This window comes from Penicillium subrubescens (genome assembly GCF_028828155.1).
Source record: "Penicillium subrubescens strain IBT 31985 chromosome Unknown utg000010l_segment0_segment0, whole genome shotgun sequence".
Classification (NCBI taxonomy): Eukaryota; Fungi; Ascomycota; class Eurotiomycetes; order Eurotiales; family Aspergillaceae; genus Penicillium; species Penicillium subrubescens.
The window spans coordinates 825,931-847,821 of NW_026643160.1; the positions used below are offsets into that span (position 1 = coordinate 825,931).

General features: G+C 47.5%; 11 protein-coding genes across 11 annotated transcripts; 6 read left to right on the top strand and 5 right to left on the bottom strand.

Annotated features, from left to right (window-relative positions):
• Positions 1 to 714: 714 nt before the first annotated feature.
• N7473_011492 (Peptidase C45 acyl-coenzyme A:6-aminopenicillanic acid acyl-transferase) lies at positions 715 to 1,320 on the top strand (the record flags this gene model as incomplete). The annotated part of the gene is made up of 1 exon (XM_057157431.1): positions 715 to 1,320. One exon carries the CDS (start codon positions 715 to 717, stop codon positions 1,318 to 1,320), a length of 606 nt encoding a protein of 201 aa, XP_057003281.1.
• A 349-nt stretch (positions 1,321 to 1,669) lies between these two features.
• On the bottom strand, positions 1,670 to 2,101 carry N7473_011493 (RidA family protein; the record flags this gene model as incomplete). Its single annotated transcript, XM_057157432.1, has 1 exon — positions 1,670 to 2,101. One exon carries the CDS (start codon positions 2,099 to 2,101, stop codon positions 1,670 to 1,672), a length of 432 nt encoding a protein of 143 aa, XP_057003282.1.
• Positions 2,102 to 2,860: 759 nt separating this feature from the next.
• N7473_011494 (putative GABA permease) lies at positions 2,861 to 4,574 on the top strand (the record flags this gene model as incomplete). The annotated part of the gene is made up of 4 exons (XM_057157433.1): positions 2,861 to 3,131; positions 3,185 to 3,352; positions 3,423 to 3,775; positions 3,837 to 4,574. 4 exons carry the CDS (start codon positions 2,861 to 2,863, stop codon positions 4,572 to 4,574), a joined length of 1,530 nt encoding a protein of 509 aa, XP_057003283.1.
• Positions 4,575 to 5,523: 949 nt separating this feature from the next.
• On the top strand, positions 5,524 to 7,209 carry N7473_011495 (cytochrome P450; the record flags this gene model as incomplete). Its single annotated transcript, XM_057157434.1, has 3 exons — positions 5,524 to 5,852; positions 5,921 to 7,014; positions 7,070 to 7,209. The coding sequence occupies 3 exons, from the start codon at positions 5,524 to 5,526 to the stop codon at positions 7,207 to 7,209; spliced, it is 1,563 nt and encodes a 520-aa protein (XP_057003284.1).
• Positions 7,210 to 7,545: 336 nt separating this feature from the next.
• On the bottom strand, positions 7,546 to 8,645 carry N7473_011496 (polysaccharide deacetylase family protein; the record flags this gene model as incomplete). The annotated part of the gene is made up of 4 exons (XM_057157435.1): positions 7,546 to 8,016; positions 8,071 to 8,251; positions 8,334 to 8,528; positions 8,590 to 8,645. The coding sequence occupies 4 exons, from the start codon at positions 8,643 to 8,645 to the stop codon at positions 7,546 to 7,548; spliced, it is 903 nt and encodes a 300-aa protein (XP_057003285.1).
• A 728-nt stretch (positions 8,646 to 9,373) lies between these two features.
• Positions 9,374 to 11,111, top strand: N7473_011497 (fungal specific transcription factor domain-containing protein; the record flags this gene model as incomplete). Its single annotated transcript, XM_057157436.1, has 3 exons — positions 9,374 to 9,953; positions 10,010 to 10,409; positions 10,472 to 11,111. The coding sequence occupies 3 exons, from the start codon at positions 9,374 to 9,376 to the stop codon at positions 11,109 to 11,111; spliced, it is 1,620 nt and encodes a 539-aa protein (XP_057003286.1).
• Positions 11,112 to 11,173: 62 nt separating this feature from the next.
• On the bottom strand, positions 11,174 to 13,313 carry N7473_011498 (GMC family oxidoreductase; the record flags this gene model as incomplete). Its single annotated transcript, XM_057157437.1, has 7 exons — positions 11,174 to 11,270; positions 11,325 to 12,084; positions 12,140 to 12,274; positions 12,338 to 12,645; positions 12,697 to 12,776; positions 12,833 to 12,947; positions 13,006 to 13,313. 7 exons carry the CDS (start codon positions 13,311 to 13,313, stop codon positions 11,174 to 11,176), a joined length of 1,803 nt encoding a protein of 600 aa, XP_057003287.1.
• Positions 13,314 to 14,117: 804 nt separating this feature from the next.
• Positions 14,118 to 15,233, top strand: N7473_011499 (putative mRNA decapping hydrolase; the record flags this gene model as incomplete). The annotated part of the gene is made up of 3 exons (XM_057157438.1): positions 14,118 to 14,199; positions 14,264 to 14,923; positions 14,989 to 15,233. The coding sequence occupies 3 exons, from the start codon at positions 14,118 to 14,120 to the stop codon at positions 15,231 to 15,233; spliced, it is 987 nt and encodes a 328-aa protein (XP_057003288.1).
• Positions 15,234 to 15,894: 661 nt separating this feature from the next.
• Positions 15,895 to 16,713, top strand: N7473_011500 (ubiquitin carboxyl-terminal hydrolase; the record flags this gene model as incomplete). The annotated part of the gene is made up of 3 exons (XM_057157439.1): positions 15,895 to 15,946; positions 16,012 to 16,148; positions 16,189 to 16,713. 3 exons carry the CDS (start codon positions 15,895 to 15,897, stop codon positions 16,711 to 16,713), a joined length of 714 nt encoding a protein of 237 aa, XP_057003289.1.
• Positions 16,714 to 17,175: 462 nt separating this feature from the next.
• Positions 17,176 to 19,484, bottom strand: N7473_011501 (uncharacterized protein). The gene is made up of 5 exons (XM_057157440.1): positions 18,936 to 19,484; positions 18,354 to 18,863; positions 18,133 to 18,289; positions 17,748 to 18,080; positions 17,176 to 17,688 (listed from the first exon to the last, which is right to left on the bottom strand). The coding sequence occupies exons 1-5, from the start codon at positions 19,196 to 19,198 to the stop codon at positions 17,302 to 17,304; spliced, it is 1,650 nt and encodes a 549-aa protein (XP_057003290.1). The 5' UTR covers positions 19,199 to 19,484; the 3' UTR covers positions 17,176 to 17,301.
• Positions 19,485 to 20,247: 763 nt separating this feature from the next.
• Positions 20,248 to 21,864, bottom strand: N7473_011502 (MT-A70 family; the record flags this gene model as incomplete). The annotated part of the gene is made up of 1 exon (XM_057157441.1): positions 20,248 to 21,864. One exon carries the CDS (start codon positions 21,862 to 21,864, stop codon positions 20,248 to 20,250), a length of 1,617 nt encoding a protein of 538 aa, XP_057003291.1.
• Positions 21,865 to 21,891: the final 27 nt, after the last annotated feature.

Genomic DNA, 21,891 nt, shown 5'->3' on the forward strand with positions numbered 1-21,891 from the left:
CTATTTGATCATCCGAGATCTCGATTGAGATCTCCGTGCTAGTAACATTGAACACTGGCAAATTGGTCGAATTACGCACCTTCAACATGAAAACAATTCAATGCCATGGAACACCTTACGAGGTAAGCTTATTGCCTGCTCCTTCTAGTCTTATGACTTCGAATTCATGATGACTGGTAACAGATTGGGAAGGCGCATGGCGTGGAAGCGCAAGAAATGATCTGTCGCAGTATCTCGTTCTACCAGAAGATGTTTCTTCATACTTGCAAGTTGAATTGGAATGCCGTGCGTGAAATAGCCAAAAAATGGCAGAGTGAGATCGAGGGAAAGTGGCCAAGATACCATCATGAGATACAAGGTAAGTCAGACTGCATGCGCCTTTGTTAGACTCGAGGTGCTATCTGCTATGGAATATCGCTAACATATCGAGAAAAAATAAAGGAATCTCAGATTTTGCTGGACTGCCTCTCGTTGACATATTGGCTCTCAACATCCGAACCGAGATCGCGTTTGGAATGTTTAACGATGGCTGCACGAGCCTGTATTGGAAAACCCAGAGCAATTCGTTCTTGGCTCAAAATTGGGACGTAAGTACTGCGTAACTTGAGAGAGAATATTCCCACTCATCTACTGACATTCAGAAAGTGGATAGAAGAACAGAAACAGAATCTTATCATCCTAGACATCACCAGGGACGATGGACCTCGAATCAAAATGATCACCGAAGCTGGCATTATCGGAAAAATTGGTTTCAACGAACTAGGTGTTGGCGTGTGTCTAAATGCCATCAAAGCGCCCGGCTGTGACCCTTCCCGTCTTCCAGTTCATCTTGCTCTTCGATCAGTGCTCGATAGCCCATCGGCCGATGATGCCGTTCAGCAACTTAAAGACGCCGGAATAGCTGCTTCCGCGCACATACTCATCGCAGACAAAGACAAAGCCATCGGACTAGAGTCTACATCAGAGACTATCCGACTGATCGAAATGGACGCACAGAGTCGTATCTTTCACGCAAACCACTTGCTATTGCCACATGACGGCCCTGTGGAGGCTGGCTGGCTGGTCGACTCACCTTTCCGCCAGCAACGTATTGAGAGACTAGCTTCAGAACTGGACCGGCAGCCAAGTTTGACAGATATCACGCGCATTTTGGATGACCATGACGGATACCCGCATTCCATCTGTCGTTACGAAGAAGGTCCTTTGGGGATGGATGCCACATTGTTCAGCATCGTTATGGAACTTCGGGGTGGAACTGCAAAGGTATCGCTAGGGAGACCTTGTCAACCGGAAGAGATAGTAACACTAGATTTTGAATGATGGGCCAGAAGCTTATATACCGATATCGAACACCGGATCTTTACATTATACTACCCATTCTACTAAATTAGTTCCTTTGAAGGCCTGGTAGGTGGAGCTTCATTTCCCCACGCATGTTATTGTTTGATGATCGGATAGACGAATCTTTATATCACCCTCAAGTTTATTGTCCTACTATCCTCAAAGTATAGCAAATTATTTCCTCAGGTAATGAATTAGTATGCGATTAACTATCATTATTTACTTCAGTCTTTGAATAATGGAAAAGAAATATAGATGAGAATTTGACATCATTCATAACTTGCTGATAATTGCAGTATCAGAACACGAGCAAATCGCCATCGGTCACCTATTTATCCCCGTAAGCTGCCTGAACCTGAATCTCGACCAGTGCCTCCGGTGGGAAAAGAGCATTGACACAGATAGCCGCCCACGCAGGCTTATTCTTTCCAAAGTATTCCCTAGCAATCTCTGCAATCTGCAATTGTTCTTCCCTTGTCAAAACGCCAACATGGAAGGATGTGACATAGAAAATTCCCTCCCACAGTTGTCGCGGATCAGTTATATGCGGAGAGGCGGCCGCCAAAGCTCTCTCGATGTTGACCATTGATTTTTCGAATTGCTCCGCATGAGTTCCCCACAGTGGCTCGTGGTTATCGGCAATCTGGCCAGAGGTGGCGACAATACGGGCATTCGCGGGAATGGAGACCGCTGCTGAAATGTTGAAAATGCTTCCCAGCTGCTCATAGCCTGGGAAGTCGGATCCAGTGATGACTGACATGTTTGGCTTCGCGTGTGTGAGGGTTTGAGGAAGAAGTGATAGGATTGTGTCGATGGTAGGCTTCACGCCGTGGAATGATTGATTACTCTGACCTTTCTGGCTTGCCTTTAAGTACTCTTGGGGTTGTAGAATATTGTCATAGTAAATGATGATTCGTGAATCTATAGAGACGAGATTCGAATGATATGGCCATACTTATTTGGGTAGGTGAATGATATCTATTCATCAAAACGTGGAAAATTTGCGGCCTATCTTCCTCTTGGTTGAAACTATGCGACGGGATCATAATACACAAGGTTTAAGCATTAACCTGGGTTCGATACTCGACTGGGACAGGCCAGGTGAAGCGAGATTAAAGCATATCCGTTGACTAGTCCCATTTCGGCATATAAATGAGATGCCGTATCCGGTTCAAAAACTAGCTAAGCTATTCGCCGATATGGTTTTAAAGGCTCTAAGAGCTTTTAGAACTGGCTATGATAAACACTCGTGACTATCTTAGCTCTGGGGAAATGTTATGAAAGTTTTGAGGCACATATCATTTAACTCTCATTGGCAGGTGTGAAACCCTATCAGCTGGCAATTTGCGGGGAGCTACCGAGTTTAATGTTATACCAACTATCTGTGTGCGCGTACGTGGTATATAATATGCAGTAATGATCGAGATAGTGAAAATTGTTTGTTTTCACTCCGAAGTTCCACCAAGTCTTTGGCTCTCATCAATAACTTGGCTTTCATCTGCGTTGACTTGCCATCACGATGACAGAATCTGGAACTGATTGCATGTCCAAGCTGCCAGAGCATGTCCATACCACCGATGGCAAGGGTGAGCATAATGATTCTCCCCGTAGCCGTGAGCTGAATGAGCTGCCTCGACAATTTTCACTCTTTTCCACTCTTGCATTTGGATTCAGCATGACGAACTCCTGGCTCGGTTACTCTGCTACTTTCATTACACCACTACTGTTGGGTGGGAGCCCTACCGTATTTTTTGGTCTAATTGCTGCCTCAATCGCATGTTGCTTCATCAGTAGGAGAACCGTCTCTAGATTTCACCACGAGAACCCTCTAACTCTTTTTCAGCGGCCGGCTTGGCTGAGCTTGCGTCAGCGTACCCCTCCAGCGCCGGACAGTATCATTTTGTCTATATGGTCACACCTCCAAAGTATCGTGCTCTGGTGGCTTTTATCCTTGGATGGTTGAGTGTAGTGGCTTGGGCTCTCACCAGTGCCTCTACTGCCCTGGTCTGTGGTGAGTTTTGATCGGAAGAGTCCGGAAGCAAATAAAGCGTCGTGGTTTACTGATTGATGGATACTCGCAGCTCAAATGGCTGTAAATCTGGCAGGAATTTACCACGCGGACTTTATTGTAGAAGCTTGGCAAACATGGATGATCTACTTTTTGTTGGTCTTGATTGCAACAGTGATTGTCTGTTACCTGCCGACAGCGCTTCCTCAAGGGGAAATGGTGATGTTTGTCAGCAGCTTTCTGGGATTTATCGTCAGCTTTGTCACTGTTTTGGCCATGCGGAATGGAAATGTGCAGTCTGCTAAAGCAGTGTTTGTCGACTATCAGAACACCAGTGGTTGGAGTGACGGCACCTCCTTCATCATCGGGCTTGGGACCTGCATGTATGCGTATTTGGCCATTGATGGAGCGTGTCATATTGCAGAGGTAATAGCCCCTCATCGCGACATTTATGTCTCCCATCTGTTTGCTCACCCACGATTTATAGGAACTTCCTAATCCCAAACGCGATGTCCCTCGAGCTATGGGGCTTACCATGCTAATTGGAATCTTGACCGTCATCCCTTGGACAGTTGCATTCCTTTTCTCCATTACAGATACAGACGCTGTTGCCTCCTCCTCGATTCCAGTGTATACCATCTATCTGCAAGCAACACGAAGTCAACCTGCTGCTACAGTTCTCACAGTGTGGATTCTCTTTGTCTATTTCGGTGCCTTGGTCTCATGCATCGTGACGACTGGACGACTCGCATATGCGTTTGCTCGCGATGGAGGCCTTCCGTGCTCCGGGTTCTTCGTCAAAATTCATCCCAAATTTCAATCCCCCATCAACGCAACGATGGCTTGTGCTGCCGTCATAATACTTTACGGATTAATCTATATCGGATCAGCAGCGGCTTTCAACAGCTTTATATCTATGTCAATTCTATCACTCAACTTGACCTACGCTTTACCTCAGGCAATTCTTTTGATCCGAGGCCGAGAACGAGTCCTTCCAAAACGACCCTTCAACCTGGGTCGACACCTTGGGCCAATCTGCAACGCATTCTCAATTCTCTGGGTCCTTTTCATTACCATTATCTTTTGCTTTCCTACATCCATTCCGACCACAGTCGCCAGTATGAACTATGTCAGTGTGATCATAGTGGGGATCTCATTTTTGATCCTCATTTCTTGGTGGGGAGGCAAAAGAAAGACATTCTCCGGACCAGTAAGGCTTCCTTGAGAGATTTTACCCAGAGGCTCATTTCACTTTACAGATTCAATGCTAATTTCAATAGACTATTGAGATCCAAGGGCTTGAGGTTTTGCTTCAGGATCGTGATTTGTCTTCGAGGGTGTCAGCGGCAATGATTAACTAGGGAAATGGTCGAGATTGAAGCAAATTGAAGATTTAATTTAGCCCTATCTTTTTTCACCCAAGTCCAATGGCCTGTAGTAAACCATATTTTGCAGTGAATAGCTTTCAATTTGGTGGAAAACATCAAAGTTGTGACCTTTTTCCCCGCGTTTGACGCTCTTATTCCCCCAAAATGCGGATATTGGTCTCGGTTGGGCCGGGCCCTAAATATGTTTCAAGCTTACCGAGCTGATCATGAGCTATGGAGCTCAGAGTCTGACTACTGTGAATGGGTCCAGCTGGCTGTAAGATAACCTGCCATTATCTACCACGATTTAACCCCTCTCGCTTGTCCATAGGTATCTTATTTTAGAGCTCCATCGTATCTTCTAGTGTGGCTGTGGCCGTTTAGCATTACAGACCCACTCTCTGCGTCCACAGTGGGCCGGCTCACTATTTTACCCTTTTCGGTTTAGTCGATCCTGATTCAACAAGTGCATATTGTGGACTTATCGTGGTCTTTTGATCGCGTGGCTGAAGCCGAAGTCGAAGATTTATTTTGTGAGAGGTGAAAGAAATGAAAAGAAGCTGGTATCCTTAGATCGAATTACCCAAAATAGATACAATATGATTCCAGATTGAGTGATGAGTTGATACTCACTTACCTATCACGACGTTGACCGTTTTGCCCCAGAGACGGGGCGTCTAGAATGGAGTCTGATTGTCCCTGCTTGCTTTCTGAAGTGCGTCAAAGCATATCATAATAATGGAAATGGTACTTAAAATACCGAAGGGCTCCATACCTCGAACATCGGACCTCATTCATTCCAACAAGATGGAACTTCACTTGTACTACGCTATCGCCTTGTTCGGCACCATCGCAGCAGTTTTCAAGTTCATCTTATACCCTGCATTCTTTTCCCCTCTGGCGGAGATTCCCAATGCGCACTGGTCTTGCTGTTTCAGCCCTATCTGGATTTTCTGGATGAGATGGACGAAGCAAGAGAACAGTCGGATATATGAGCTCCATCTAGCCAAGGGCCCTGCCATTCGACTTGCTCCGAGTCTGGTCAGTGTGAACTCTTATGAGGATGGATTGAAGAAAATCTACCATGGGGGTTTCCCGAAACCAGAATTTTATTTCAACGGATTTGCTGTCTACGGGTATGAACAAGTCCTACTCGCCTTGATCACAGAGAGAATCACAGTACCTAATTCTCCCGAATATATAGTACCGACAATCTATTTACCATCAAGGACAATCAAACTCACTCGACGCAGAAAAAAGCTCTCTCAAGCTGCTTCACGAAATCTTCTGTCATGTCATCTCAGACAGCCCGTGGCTCGTCGCGCGACATCTTATTCAATCGTGTTCTCCCCTTGATTCACAAAACAGCCACCGAAGACAAGCCAATAGAGGTGATGGATCTCACTTACGCCTACCTACTGGATACCTTTGTCCAGTGGCAATTTGGACGGTCGTTAGCCAGCAACATGGTTGAGAACGAGAAAGAAAGACGGTTCTACTTTGATGGGTTCCTTGGTGTCGCTGAATACACCTTCTGGCAATACTACTTCCCACGTTTGGTCACTATGCTCCAGAAATTCGGAGTTTACTTGATTCCCAAGAGTGTTCAATCAGCTTTTGAAGGCGTTGAGAACTGGAATTTGGAGAAGTGCGATCAAGCTCAGCAACTTCTGGCTAGTGGGAAGCAGTTATCAGTGGATGACCAACCGGTCGCATTCGAACCAGCTCTGAAGGGAATGAGCGAGGTCAACTCAAAGCCCAAAATGTACCCTCACCGACTTCGATTGGCAAGCGATATGTTTTCCTTGAACTCAGGAGCATTCGAGACTAGCGGAAACACCTCGACTTATCTACTCTACGAGTTGAGTCGACACCCAGAATGGCAGACGAAACTTCGTGAAGAACTGCTCGGTCTCAACCCGCCTTTGAGGCACGTACCTGGGAAGCTCGTCGAAGTCGGCGATATCACCAACCCTCAAGATATTGATAAATTGCCTATCCTTCAAGCTGTGCTAATGGAAACCCTTCGACTTTGGCCTTCGGTGCCTGGTGGCCAGCCCCGGGTAGTGCCTCGGCCTTGTACCCTGGGCGGCTACCACAATATCCCTGTTGGAACCACTGTGCAATCATACGCTTCTGTTCTTCACCGTATGCCCGATGTGTTCCCAGAGCCTTTAAATTGGAAGCCGGAAAGATGGCTCGAGTCATCACCAGAACAGTTGGCTCTTATGAAAAAATATTTCTGGGGATTTGGCAGTGGTGGAAGAATGTGTCTTGGAATTCACTTTGCTTATTATTGTGAGTCCTCTGGCATGACGTTGAGCTGAACTAAGGCATGCTAACGGAGTTCTAGCCATTAAATATTTCTTTGCGAGTGTGTACTCCAATTTCACCACCACCATTCACGACCATGGAGATATGGAAGCAAGCGATGGTTATCTTGCAGGTCCAAAGGGTCACCGCTTGGAACTGAAGTTTCACCTTGTCGAATGATCTATGATATATGGGGCGATGATAGTGATTGGTGGTGTTGTTAGAAATTGCAAAACCCGTTTTTATCATGGTCGATATTCGTCGTATTTATCGGTGGCCAGATCCTAGGAGCATGTGTTAGTCTATTCAAATACTCGTTAGACGGTCATAAGGCGACGGGAATCTGCAGTGCTACTAGCTTTTACCAATCCCGAAGCTTTGAGAATCTGTATGATCTGTAATGTGTTGATGACAGTAGTTTACGGACAGCGACTTACTCCAATTTCACTCATTCTAAAAGACCAGTCAAATTATCTTCGAAATTGCGGTTCTTTACACAACAGACGAATCTTGATTCTATTCAACTCCTCCTTCCACCTGGAATCCCTCAATTCTGCCCTCTTTGAACTCCTTGACCATCTGCTCAAATGTACACCACACCACACCATCATGCGAGTTGATATACTCAATGAGCCTTTCATGGAGCAAAATGACTTGAGGCTTCCCACTAACTTGAGGGTGAATCGATATCGGGAACACAAAAGTATCATACTCTTGGTAGAGATAATCAAACTGGGCTTTCCAAAGTCTCTCAATAACGTCTGGATCCACATATCCATGCGATGGACCCTCCGTCAGTTGGAAGGGTGGCCAGTCATCTAAATGCCAGTTTGCAGGCACTTCAACAATCTTACTCGGCTTGAGCTTTTTCATAGGCTTCATCCATTGCTCGGCAGGCTTCGAGAGGTCAGTGGCTACTACTTCGCCTGAGTCGTATGGAACGTAGTAGAGTTGGGAGTCGTGGTGCATGAACGAGTGGTCGTACTCCTGATTCATTAGTTAGTCTTCGGTGTGAATATTCGTGAAACATAAGTTGCCTACTAGACCGAACTCTTCCAGCAACCTGATGCTGCGGCTCGATGTTCTCCAAGACGGCGCCGTCCACCCTTTCGGATGCTTTCCGGTGAGCGCAGTCACTGCTTCGATTGATTTTGCAAGCACATCGCGCTCTTGCTGCTCAGTTAACATATCCACATGTTCATGGGTATATCCATGCAGACCGCTAAAATAGATAGTGTCAGTTGAAAGCTACCAATATTGATCAACGCGTAGCGAAGTTCGTAGCTATTTTGAGAGAGGCTTACATCTCATGTCCAGCATCGTGGATCTTGACCATCTGGGCTGGGAATGACTCCAGTGAATGAGCGGGAATAAACCATGAGGTTTTGATGTTGAATTTGTCCCACAATTTCAGAAGTCTGTCGATTCCCACGGTAGCACCAAAGATACCACGCGATATATCGGTGAGATCGGGGATGTGGCCGTCCTCGGTATTGATCCTAGGGAGTGTTCATTTTCAGCCTCATTCCACGAGTCTGAGACAGCAAGTGCTAGTCTTACCAGCCACTCACTGCATCCACGTCGATGCCATAGCCTACAAGCACGCGCTTTACCATGATGTCTCGAGTTTGCTGCCAAACGAGATTCGATAATATTATGAACTATTAAACAGGGACTTGCTCCATGATCAATGGGGGCAAGTAGTTAAAAGTAAAAATGGGCTAGATAGATACTAGGCTCTTATTGGTCAGCTCATTGACCTTCCCAAAAGGGACAAACGATAAGAAACTCGCGTTCCACAACACCTGAATCATATTATTGGAACTTTGTTACGTACAAGATGATGGATTCAGATAAAATGAACACATAGCATGTATAACAGTGGAATACAATTCCTACGGCGCATTGTTGATCACGTTAGTTACATTTCTTAGTCAAAGGACCGGGGTTCCCCATGATTTTGATGATGATTAAATGTGGGGAAGAGAACTAAGTGAATTAGCGTTTCAAAACTCCCGTTGATAGGAACTGCCGAGCATTCTTCTATTATTATTGCCCTGGGACTGAGAGTATTGATTCGAGGACATGACCCCTGCATTAGAGACCTGCGTGTAGAAATTGAATCTAGATTTGTATCTATAGGTGCCGAAGCCGAATTTTAGAAGAAGATAGTCTCGCGAAAACCAAAGCGAAAGGCGTTCCAGAGTTCAAAGCGATAACGATGACAGCGATATCGCGGTGTCTGGTGCTTCCCCGCTTTTCCGCGAGATAACAGCAGCGTTGCCTCGAGTGATTCCGATCCAGACGTCTGCAACTTGGACTTGGGTTCATCTTCACTTCTGCAATGGCAAACGAGCGCTATTTCGGTAGGGCATGCAAGACATGCCGTCGCCGCGGCCGAGGATGCGACCGGCGCATGCCTTCCTGCAACACCTGCGAGACTAGTGGTCAAACATGCGAGGGATACCAGCTACAGTGGCCGGGCTTAGCAAGCCGTGGCCAATTGGTGGGCAAAGCTATACCTGTAGCAGAGACAAAACGTCGACGAACGCGTCGAGTTCAGCGATCGACCGTTCCAAGTCCACCTTCGCCCACGCTTCCACAATCACCCTCGAGTCCTGCCAACAACGATAAGGATCAGACTGAGCTACAGCCAGAGCGATTCGAGGATCTTCTTGATCCGATACAACTCTTCGCGGATATCGCCGATCTAGGGACACCATCAAACCTGCTGTGGTCCAATAATGTCCCTTTGATAAACAACCTTGCCGATGACACTGTCGAGCCTCAACTGGATCCCGAATCGGAATCTCCCTCGCAAGACCCTGAGCCTTTCGTAGGATCCTTGGGGTTGAATCATATACTGGGGCCGAGTCTTGATATTTTGGGAATTCCGGATGAACTCAAATTTATTATGCAGTACCGTCAGTTCTAAGGATTCACTCCCCACCTTGTCAAGTTTGCTAACTATTGGTTATAGACATCTGTGAGGTGATACCAAAGTTATGCGTGGACAACCTATCTCCTCAAAATCCATATCGTGAATACATCCTCCCTCTCGCCAACGAGGTTCCATCATTACTTTACGCCTGTGCAGCGCTAGCAGCATGTCATTACAACGTACGACTCTCCACAAATCAATTCGAGCGCGAATTTTTCCGATTCAAGGGCAAAGCGATGAAGCGATTACAAGAGGATTTATACTCCCAAACCCGGGCTAAACATCCCGGGACACTTGCCACAATACTCATGCTTTGCTTGTGTGATATTTGCCAGGGAGGAGTATCGGACTTCCAGTCACATTTTCAAGGAGCTAAACGCCTTATTGAACTACGTCAAGAACGAACAATTAGTTCCTTTGTGGAGCAATATCTGGCTTGGTAGGCTAATATAATCTGGATCTCTCTTTACAGTTCTGACTAATGGGTGATTTATACTTCAGGCTTGACGTGATGGCTGCTGCTTCGCATTCTAGACCTACTGTGTTTTCGTCACAAGAGATCAACACATTATTAGGAGAATCTCAGGACCGGTGGGGCTTCGATGCCATACCTTGTCCATCAGATCAGTTCCAAATTATTTGCGAAATCGTCACTCTATACAAAACCCAACCTGATCCCGACAACCCTTCAATCGAAACGCTTAGCCAAGTCCTGGATATCAAGCAACGGCTCTTACAACAACAAACCCATTGTGCTAAAGGCAAGAACTGGCTTCACATGACCGAAGCGTATCGTTTCGCTATTATTCTTTATCTGTTACGATTATTTTCCTGCGATATCGATGAGTTCGAGGTGGATTGGCTTGTCAGCAGTGTGCTTTATCATGCGAGAGCTACACCACCAGCCTCTGGATGGTCGGATCAATTACTATGGCCCTTATTTCATGCCGGTCTTGAGTTGAAAGATGCTAGACGTCAAGAGTGGGTTCGAGAACGGGCGAGGTGTATGCAGAGCTCTGGTGGATTTGGTAATGTACAAAGCGCGCTTGTTTTACTTGAGGGGGCTTGGAAGGGACACCGGCCAATGAAGTATATTGATCTGATGTTAGGAGGTGGAAATGGGGCTGTACTTTTAATCTGACGTGATTGGAACACTCTGTATTTTACAACTCAATGATACCAATGTCCGAAGAACTGGGAGACTTATAGCTTGGCCTGCTGATGACGGGCCTTGTGGCTCTCAAACATCTCCTTTGCACATCGCAGACCAATCAAGTAGGCATTAATCTGCGTGTGATTGCTATTTCGGTAAATCAGTGATCAAATAGCAGTCAATACAAGTAGGATGACTTACCAAGTGAGAATAGGACACACGCTCAAGTCTGCTACCCGCAGATTCTTCATTCCCTTGACTCGGAACCGGGCGTCGACCACCACATCGGGGTCACCAGCCCTACCCATACGACAGGTAGACACGCTGTGATAACCTTGGTCCAAATGCTGGCGAATGAAATCCAACATCACCTCATCACCGATCGCATCAAGATCTGCCGTTGTAAAGTCAATGTCTGGACCATGCACCATTCGCTCAATAGTGCCTTCGTAGGCCTTGGTACGAGCAATCTTCAATGCCATGCGAACAGTCTCGATAGCAATACGCCGATCGAAAGGATGATTCATGAAATTTGGGTTCACAATCATCTGGTCTCGTGGGTTGTTGGAGCGAATGCTGACAGTTCCCTGTGAGAGATTGTTCTGAAGCAACAGCTCATGAGTCATGTAACTCTCGCTAGGTCGATCATCCTGGAAGACAGATGGTCCTGATCCCAGCCAAATCTCAGCAGAAGGCCTGGTGGGCTCCATCAAGAAGTCTTTCTCCTTGGTGCTCAGGTCAGAGAACTCTTCCGACTCAAATAGGCGTTGGATTCTGGGGAATGTCAAGGTACCACTAGATCCGAACTTGGCGAGTGGTCCAGTGTGGTCTTTTTCGTATTGTGCTTCGGCTTTTGCCAGCATAGCAGGGTCGAGAAACAGCTGGTTGTGGGTGGGAATGGAGTTGTTCACTTTGTACTCGCATGTGATGATTGAATGGTCGAGCATGTTTTGACCACATCCTAGAGGAAGTCAGCGGCGTGGACAAAACTTTCGGAATAAGGGCTGGTAACAGACCTGGCAAGTCAACTTTCACTGGAATGTTGAGTCTCTCCAGGGTATCCCTAGGACCAAGACCAGACAACAAGAGAATTCGAGGTGATCCAAACGTTCCAGCACATAGGACAGTCTGCTCACGGCAGTAGACATGGACTTCTCAATTAATTAGCTTTTCCCAAGTCATTCATGAGTTGCGAGAATGATTTCGGCACTCACCTAGTGCTTCGTTCAGCCTGTCATACAAGTCTACCCCCGTGACAACTCCGTCTCTAGAGTGAAGTCGATCGCACTCTGTGTTTGTCACGATGGTCAAATTATTTTGCGATGCCCGAGCTGACTCTCCTAGGAAAGCATTCGCTGCATAAGATCTCTCTCCGTCCCGAACGTTAAATTGGGCCAACCCAACACCCACCGGGTTTCCCGAATTGATATCGGGGCACAATGGAATCCCGGTTTCAAAGCATGCTTGAATGAAAGTTTCGATTCCAGGGACCACTTCGTCGCCAAACCCGATCTTCAGCGGCCTATGATGACCATATTAGCACGTCTCCAATGCAAAAGCATCCGAATCTTACCCAGAAGCGCCATGGTCTCCTGCGCGCGGAGCAGCGAACTTTTCCAAATAGGCAGGCATTTTCGGATCGAAATCCTCAAGCTGTCATCACTGGTCAATATATTTCATCAGCAAGCTTTTCAAACGGAAATACTGACCTGTTTCATCAGTGGTAATATGTTTTCCCACTTCCACCCATCATCACCGACAATTTTAGCCCATTCATCATAATCAGCCGCCGGGCCGCGAGCAAGCGCCATATAGTTGACAGCCCTAATTTCAAAGCTTTAGTCCCTCTATCACAATGCTTCATGAATAGAGAATTACTCACGAACTACCTCCAATCTGCTTCCCCCTGAGGAAAGTCAACTTCCTGGCATTCAATTGGGGCTGCGGAACGGTCTCCAATTCCCATAAACCCTCCTTGTCCTCTTGTAGCTGCTTGACATATTTGCCTGGCACCAGGACATCCGGCGCAAGGCCTGAGTCCCTGCCTGCTTCTATCAGAAGCACAGATACATCTGGAATTGAGGCAATTCCTGCTGCAATGACACATCCAGAAGTTCCTCCGCCACACACGATGTAGTCAAATGTCTGGCCAGAAATGGCTGTAGCGCTTAAGGTAGGTTGGGGCTGCATTTTTGAGGCGAGACACTTGATGTATGACAAAATTTGAGCAAGAAAGACTCCTTCAGAACCGGGTATTGTATATTTAAGGACAATTTTAGGAGCCGTAGATTGTGGATAGATTCATCGTCGACCTGATCTAGTATCTCAGCGGATTTCCGTAATAGGAAGTTCGATGAGTGCTCGGTTGGACCAGGTGTGCTTGGTACTTCCAACAAGGGAGGGCCAAGCTGATTGTTCACCAGTCAGATTCACAAACAGAGCGGTTCTACATGAGCCTGGAATATCTCTCTAGCCATAAAACCTTCTTCTTGATATCCCCATCAAACTGAGGAGTAAATGGTGTTTTGATGTCACGTGATGAAATATGTATTTAGACCCTCCAAGCCTCCGATACTTCACTTTCTTCTTTTCGATCAACTATGGTGATGGAAATCACCCATGGCGTTGGAATTTGTGCCTATAACAAGCGGACATTGTTCGCAGTCCTACAACTCCAGGACATGTTTCTCTCCAGGAGGATGATACTTCCTGACAGATAGCTCAATATATATTTGTATCCTTTAAATCGAACCCTTGTTTCCGCTGCCCAATCTTGCTTCATATACCATAAATACACCTAAGACTAGGTGTAGATCGATAAATTCCACTGCCCCTAACTCGCCATTGTATACATTGCGATAAGACCGCGATAAGACACGATAAGATGCGATAAGCGCGACCGCCTACTGATCAGGTCGCCGATAACAAATTCCCCACAGTTTCTTTTTCAATTAAAGCTTCACTCGACTATTAGCACAGTGATAATTGTCCAACATGGCTGAAGAAACTAGGGACACAAAGCCCGCCCCAGAGGCATTGATCGCCAAATTCCGAATCAGCAGGCTACTGAAGCAAGGTACACCCGCTAAACGAATCACCCCGCGATCTGAATCAAGGACTCAAAAACTAACCAGCCATAGATCAAAATGGCCGGCGTATCGCTGTGCTGGGAACAATCGACGACCAACAAGGCGTATTGACGGCCGAGCGCGCTGCTTTTGCCACCGAATCTTTGGAAGTCATTCAAGCATTCCACGCGGCCATCACTCGCGTCAAGAACCTAGGCGACAACGATATTTATCGCTGGTATCTCGCGTCATCCAATGGCAGCACTCAATCAACAGACAGCCAACAAGACTTGAAGCTGAACTTGATCTGGCCCTGCACAGCAAAGCATATCAAGAAATACTCAGATCAACAGCTTCGCATGGTCACCGAGACACCCGAGATTTACCAGCAGCACGTGCGCCCCTTCATGCAAGCCAAGCGTGAGGAGGGACATTTGAACTGGGTGTTTAATATTCTCGAGGGTCGCACCGAGCAAGAAGATGTTATTATGCGGGATGCAGGCCACGGACCCGAGGATGCGTTCCTGATGCTGCCGGATCTTAACTGGGACCGGAAGACTTTGAACTCGCTGCACTTGCTGGCACTAGTGCATCGACGGGATATTTGGAGTCTGAGAGATCTTCAAAAGAAGCATATCCCCTGGTTAGAGTATCTGCGGCGGCGTGTGCTGGAAGCTACAGTGAAAATGTATCCGGAGTTGGAGGAGGATCAACTGAAGCTTTACGTTCATTGTAAGACCATGTCTCTTGGGTTCGATACACTGGAAGTTTCAAATACTGATAATTTCCTTATCCAGATCAACCGACATACTATCATTTCCACATCCACGTCGTCAATGTCATGTTGGAGGCGGGTGCTACCCAGGCTACTGGCAAGGCATTCGGATTAGAGAATATCATCTCCCAGCTAGAGACTATGTCTGGTGGGGATGATGTGAGCATGGGAGATGTTAGCTTGACGTATTATCTCGGCGAGGAAAGCGAGTTGTGGACCGATATTTACGCACCTTTGAAGAAGGGGCTTCAACCGGTTGCACACTGAAGTTGAACCCTTTTCTACCTAGAAACACGTGACAAATACCCATTAAAGAATTCAAAATAGCAATGTCTTTTGACCCTTAACAAACTAGCCGTAAAATTAAAGTAGCCAATCGATAGCTCAGTGTGGCTGGCACAATCTCTACGAGCCGGAGAACCATGCCGCTAGCAAACCGGAAAGTTCAGGTCAGGTTTCAGTAATCAGATCACTCATTGAGCCTGAGAGCCAGGTTCTTTAAAATAGGTCCCTGAACAGCTTACGCTGATCTGGCGCGTGCTTAATTCTATTTCCATGAGCAATCGCGGCGAGGGGGTAATTACTAGAACGGAAAGGAAGTGCTAAGAGTTACCGGACAAAATCCGGTGTATATATTACATAGCTTCTAAAGTCATCCTTTCCATCAGTTCTCTTCTATCACCCGGGTGAGGGTCGACTACAAGACCTATAAATATTGACTGCGCTATGGCAGTTCCAAAGTGGCTCCAGGCTCCCGTCCGTGCGGAGAGGCAGCGCCGATTAAAGCTAACCTTAGCTAACCCCGCAACATCTCCTCTTTCACCTTACACTCAACCTCTGTCCAAGCTCCAGCTCAACAAAACCGCCTGAATCATCTTCAATCCCCACTGAACGGCTATAGTTTCAAACTCGTATTCTCATACGCACCATGGCTGCCAATCCCGACGTCCCCAACACGCAAAAGGCCTTCGTGCCTCTCGGTACGCACCCCTCTGCCTCGGCAGCAACACCACCACCCTCAGACAACTAACAATATCCTCTCCAGAGAACAATCCCGAAGTCATGTCTCACCTAGTCCACCAACTAGGCCTCCCCCCAACCCTTGGCTTCACAGACGTCTACTCAATCGACGAACCCGACCTCCTAGCCTTCGTCCCCCGCCCCTCCCACGCCCTCCTCCTCGTCTTCCCCGTCTCCCAAAGCTACGAACAATCCCGCATAGCAGAAGACACCCCCCCTCCCCGAATACACCGGCTCCGGTCCCACTGAGCCCGTAATGTGGTTTAAGCAGACTATCCGCAACGCCTGCGGTCTCATCGGCCTCCTACACGCTGTCTCTAACGGCGAACCCCGCCAACACCTCACGCCCGGCTCGGACCTGGACAATCTCCTCCGTGAAGCTGAGGGTTTGGAGCCGGTCGCGCGGGCTGATCTCCTTTACGAGAGCAAGGCGTTGGAAAGTGCTCATGCGGATGCGGCAAAGCTGGGTGATACTACGGCGCCGGAGGCTGAGGATAATGTGGACTTGCACTTCGTGGCGTTTGTTAAGGGTCTTGATGGGACGCTTTGGGAGCTGGATGGGCGCCGGAGGGGTCCTTTGGCAAGGGGGAAGTTGGGGGCGAATGAGGATGCGCTGAGTGAGGCTGCGCTTGCGTTGGGAGTGCGGCGGTTCTTGAAGATGGAGGCTCAAGGGGGGAATCCTGATTTGCGGTTTAGTTTGGTTAGTTTGGGGCCTGTTTTTGATTGAAATGGGCTACTTGGTTGAGATGGGATATCTGAAAAAGAGATCAGTGGGATGAAATTTGTCTCTTTGAACGGCGTTTCAGGGCTCTGGGATAGACATTGCTTGTTCTTCTCCGAAAGAATACCTGGCTATTCAAGCAATTTCAGGCCAATTTCATGAGCCTTGATATTTGACACTCTTGACGAGCAGCGGGATAGATGGACGAATCTTGAGGTCATCTGTTCTCCTTGCTAATTCACTTGTGCTAAGGTTGCTAGAATAGAGAAAAAGTATACAGCAGAGAAGGTCAAGCCTGATACAGTGAGACATCTTCCTGTGCCTTGTCCTTCGCCAAAATCTGCCTTTTGGAGGAGAAATATTTGAATCAATTTCTCATGCACGAGATCACTAGAATCGAGTGTCTATTTTCTTTCAAAAGCCATTCAAAAGAAGCCTGGTCGAGAACTCGTGGTAAGGTATTATATCCGCTGAATTAAGTATTCTATATCTATTATGAATATCAGTAGTCCCAAACGCCTCCTGTAAAACCAATAGCAGGTCTATCCGTCTCTAAATGTAGAACGGGATATTAAACAACCCCAGCTTCTGTTGTTATGACTTTTCAAGCTCCATGACTGGCGTCGCAACGCGAGTCTCCGCGCCCATGACGGATTCAGAAGCAGCCTTCTTCTCACCAGCATCATCATTATCAGAAGCCACGACAGTCTGTTCACTCTTCGGCCCCGTATCACCACCTTGAGTACCGAGTGTCAAAAACGGCACCATAAAAACGGACAAGCCCGCACAAGCAGCTGCGAACCAGTAAACAGCCAGATAAGGCCGAATAGCCGGCGTAGAAGCAGTCATCTGGCTGGCAACCGAGCTATTGACAGATGTCGCAATACCCAGGCCCAGATTATTGCAGAGCTTGCTGACAGTGTTGAAAATACCGCCGGCAATAGACTGCTGATTTGGCGGGAGAGAAGACATCACGTACATCTAGACAAATATTAGCAGATGTTTCAACGAGGAAAGATCGATAGCAGAGAAATGCATACATTTGTGACATTGAATTGGATATCCGCGCCAACCACGACGAGAACCAGCGCCGGGAAGATATAAGCCCAGTAGATAGCGTCTTCTTTCATGAAGCTCAGGATTAGGAAAGAGACAGTGTATGCCAGAGCACCGATACCAGTGAGTAACTTGTTGCTGACACGGTGTAGGATCAGGCCGCAGATAACATTGACTAGTACGCCGCTGACGACCATGGGGAGGAGGCGGACTGTGATGTCGAGGGCTGTGAGGTGCTTGACTTCCTGCAGGTAGAGGGAGAGGTAGAATGAGACGGCTGAAAAGCCCATGAAGCCGAGGCAGAAAGTTGCCATAAGCTTGAAATGGTTAGCTTATCTAGTCAGGATTTCCAATGGCGTGTGAACTTACCAGGGTGAAGTTACGATCTTTCCACATCCAGAGAGGCATCAGGGGTTCTTGGGCGATAGATTGCCAGTACAGGAAACCCGCGAGCAAAACAACACCAACAATGAGAAGAGCGAGCACATAGCCCGTCTTCCAACCGTCAGGCGCATCACCAGCCAACCTATAAATCCAGTTAGAAAATTTCAAATCCCCAAGGAAAGCACCAAAAAGAGATCACAACTTACGAAAGCGAACTCGAAAAGAAAGCAAATCCCACAATAACCAACCCCGTCCCCAAAAGATCAAACCTCCTCACCACATCCATACTAACAGGCGTCCTCTTAAACCCATCCGCCGGCACCGTCCAAACCGTCAAAACAGTAAAAATCGCATAAACCACCGCAAGGGCCCAAAAGCTCGCCCGCCAATTATACTCATGCGACGCCACACCAGAAATAATCATACCACCCACGAAACCGAGCGGATTCCCCGCACTGAAACATGCAAAGGCGCGATTCTTTCTTTTAGACGGCTTTTCGTATACAGCGCCCAATGCGCCGACGGCTGGTGGTACGACTGCGGCAGCGAAGAGGCCCAGAATACCGGAGAATACGTCCATGTAGATGGCATTTGTGGCGAAGCCGGCTACTAGCAGGGAAAGTGTGAAGCCGGCCATGCCGATGATGAAGAGCACTTTGCGGCCGAACATGTCGGCTAGTTTGCCGAATGTTAGGAGGAAAGCACCACTACTGAGACTGTAGATGGAAAAGCAAATAGCGATTAGCATTCTCTAGTATTGTTTTTGAAGGAGTGCTTGGTCAACTTACGAAGCACCGGCATTAATCCAAGTAATTTCCGCCGAATTCATATTCAAATCCGCGCCAATGGAAGCCGTCACACCCACAATACAACCCTGAAAAAAAGATTGCTGGCCAATCGCCATCGTGGCCGTTAAAACGAACAGACATTCCTGAAGAGTTGAGCTGAAGCATTTCGGCCTTTGCGCATGACTTAATTGCTCATCGATCGCGAGGGTCACGTCCGGACCTTTTTCCCGGTCATTTGCGCCGGTGTCTGATGGCGAGGCCATAATTGTGGTGAAGTTGTACCAATGGTATGTGTTGTGAGCTAGTCACACACTCGTCGCAATTGCAATTGCCAAAAGGACAACCAGCAGAGAGCGGAGAGGAGGAGAATGAATAGTGAATTATTGCGCGAGCGTCGGAAAAGCCGAAGAAAATAAAACCCCGGCAATTGAAGATGGCGATTACGCGCCAAACTAAAATTTAGTTTCCCCCCGACAGGTACAGTTGCAACAGCTTTTTTCCAGGGGCGAGCCCTGACACGTAACGGGGGTGGAAGAGTGTTTATGTATACAGCTCTAGATGCACATCAGACTAAAGTGGGGTACTTAGAGATTTTATATTTCTCTTTTTAATTCTTCAAGCGCCACGGACATAAAATCAGACCCGAACCCGATAGATCAGATGGAGTTACATTGTGCATGGCATGGCATGGCATCCACGATACTGTGCTTCCGGGGAGGACACGCAAAACCTATCGGTGCTGAAAAATCGGGGCCTTTGTAAGCCCGCGGCCCTGTTCCGCGGGGCTTTGATTGGGTGTAAAACAGGGTAAAATGGGTCTTGATGGGTCCAAATAGGCCCTAAAGTACTCGGGTTAAGGTGTGATTGGCTAGTGTGGTGGTTTGACAACGCCCGCTTTTTTCTCGATAAGATGAGATTTCGAGGTTGTCCGTGGAGAATGGTGAGCCTGATCATTGCTGTTGCTGTATGTGGCTGTATGTAGTGGATTGCAGGGTAATTGCGGCTGCAAGGCTGGGATTATGCTAGACATTGATTGAGTCATTGCTAACCCTTGTAGTCACTTGATAAGTGCTAACTAATAAGAGTGTTGCCATCGATGTCAGGGTGAGTCGCATACAAGCTTGCTAAGCGGCTTATTGTTTACCAACGTTTTTTGTCAGATTGAAGAGATTCATTCCGCGATGATTATCATAACGACCTCACGGCAGATAGATTATACTCATTAGCTAGGGCTAGTCTGTACTTCAAGCCCAAAAGGACCTCGGTCTCTTCCATTTACATTAAGTACACTTCCAGTTGCAGTTCTATCTAATTATGTATCGCAATCATCAACCCAACACTCCCGCGCATTAAACTTGAGAACTTCATTCCCACAAGCCCACCAACCAGCAGTCAAATTCCTCGCAAACACTTCAAGCGCAGAGTACGACTGTATCCCAGCATTCACTCCATCAGACTCGGGATTCTCACCTGTGAAGAAAACCCGCTCAAAAACCTCCTTCAAATTCGGTTTCCGCGAGTGCAAATCCGGCACTGCAGCAATGACTCGTCTCTTTACACCAGCCGGATCAATACCCAACAAATCCTTCATATCCATATCCATAGCCATAGCCATAGCGGCCGAGTCTACAGTCCTTCCATCCTGGTCAGCCCGCCCAATAACCAAAATCTCATACGGCTTCCTCCAAAGCCCATTGACCGCACTAATAGCCCTCCCATCAATCGTAGTCTTAACCCAAATCCACTCCTCAATGACCCGGAAACCGGTACTGCTTAGGGACTCATAAGCAGCGCGGCGAGCTTTTTCGGCGTTTGTTATCCACATAGCTGCCAACGATGCACGACTTGCACCACAAGTCTCTGGGAAACCAGATCCAGATCTGGATACTCCAGCGGAATATTTCTTAGATTCACGGGGAGGGGTGATGTGAAAAGAATGCACATGCAGTATATCGCGTAATTTCTGTGTCAAAAGGTCCATCTCCGAGTAATGATGCACCTGGTAGTGACCACTCCGTTTAACAGAGCGGTTTGGCCAGGGGGGATCGAAGAGGAGAAGGTTGAATTTTTGGGTGGGTGGGAGTGCGGGGATTGGATTTTTGAGTGTGGTGATTTCAGTTTCTGGGGTGGAGTTGAACGGGGTGGGTTCTGGTTGTGAGAGGGGCAGAGTGCAGAGGATGAAATTTGCTTGTGGAGGGATGATATATTCGGTGTATATATGAATATCATCGCCAGGCGAGGAACAGGAAAAGGGACGGGGACGTATTGCAAGAATGGCACTCTCCGAAGAAACATTCTTCACAATACTCCCCTCCAAATCGGAGAGTGATTCGAAAGAAGTAACCCCCGTAGAAGATAGAATCACAGGTGGCATTGGCATAGCCAGCAAAGACTCTTGGCCCTTGATATCCTGGAAGTCAGGCTCATCCGCAGTGATATGCTCATTCCGCCTCTTCCTCACAGAATTACCCTTCCTCCCAACATCCCGCTTCGATACTTCCACTTGCCGCCGCGATTCATCATCACAAACCCGTCTGGGAAGACACCACCGCCCATCACCACGAGACCGATATCCACTTCTTAAAACTTCCAAAGCAGATTCAACAAGCGGCTTTATAAATTCCCCATGAAAGCGCAGCTCACTCGCTGGAATCCTCTCGAGCACTTTTGCACGCGCAGCATGGGATTTTGGTTCCGTTGATGGGAAGGGGGTTTCTACTGGTGGCGCAGACAACAGCAATCTTCTTCTATTTTTGGATTTTCCCTTTGAGAGCGTGGAAGAAACATTTGGTTGGGGACGACTTGCGTCCCGTTTGCGCGATGCTGATTCCTGCGCGAGGGCTATGGAATGGGGCGTGTCGATGAGAAAGATTGTGTTTTCTGCATTGTGGTAGAGGATGGCCGAGTCCTGGGTTGGGGACTGTGTCATTCTAGTTGTGTTTTGGTCATGATGTTA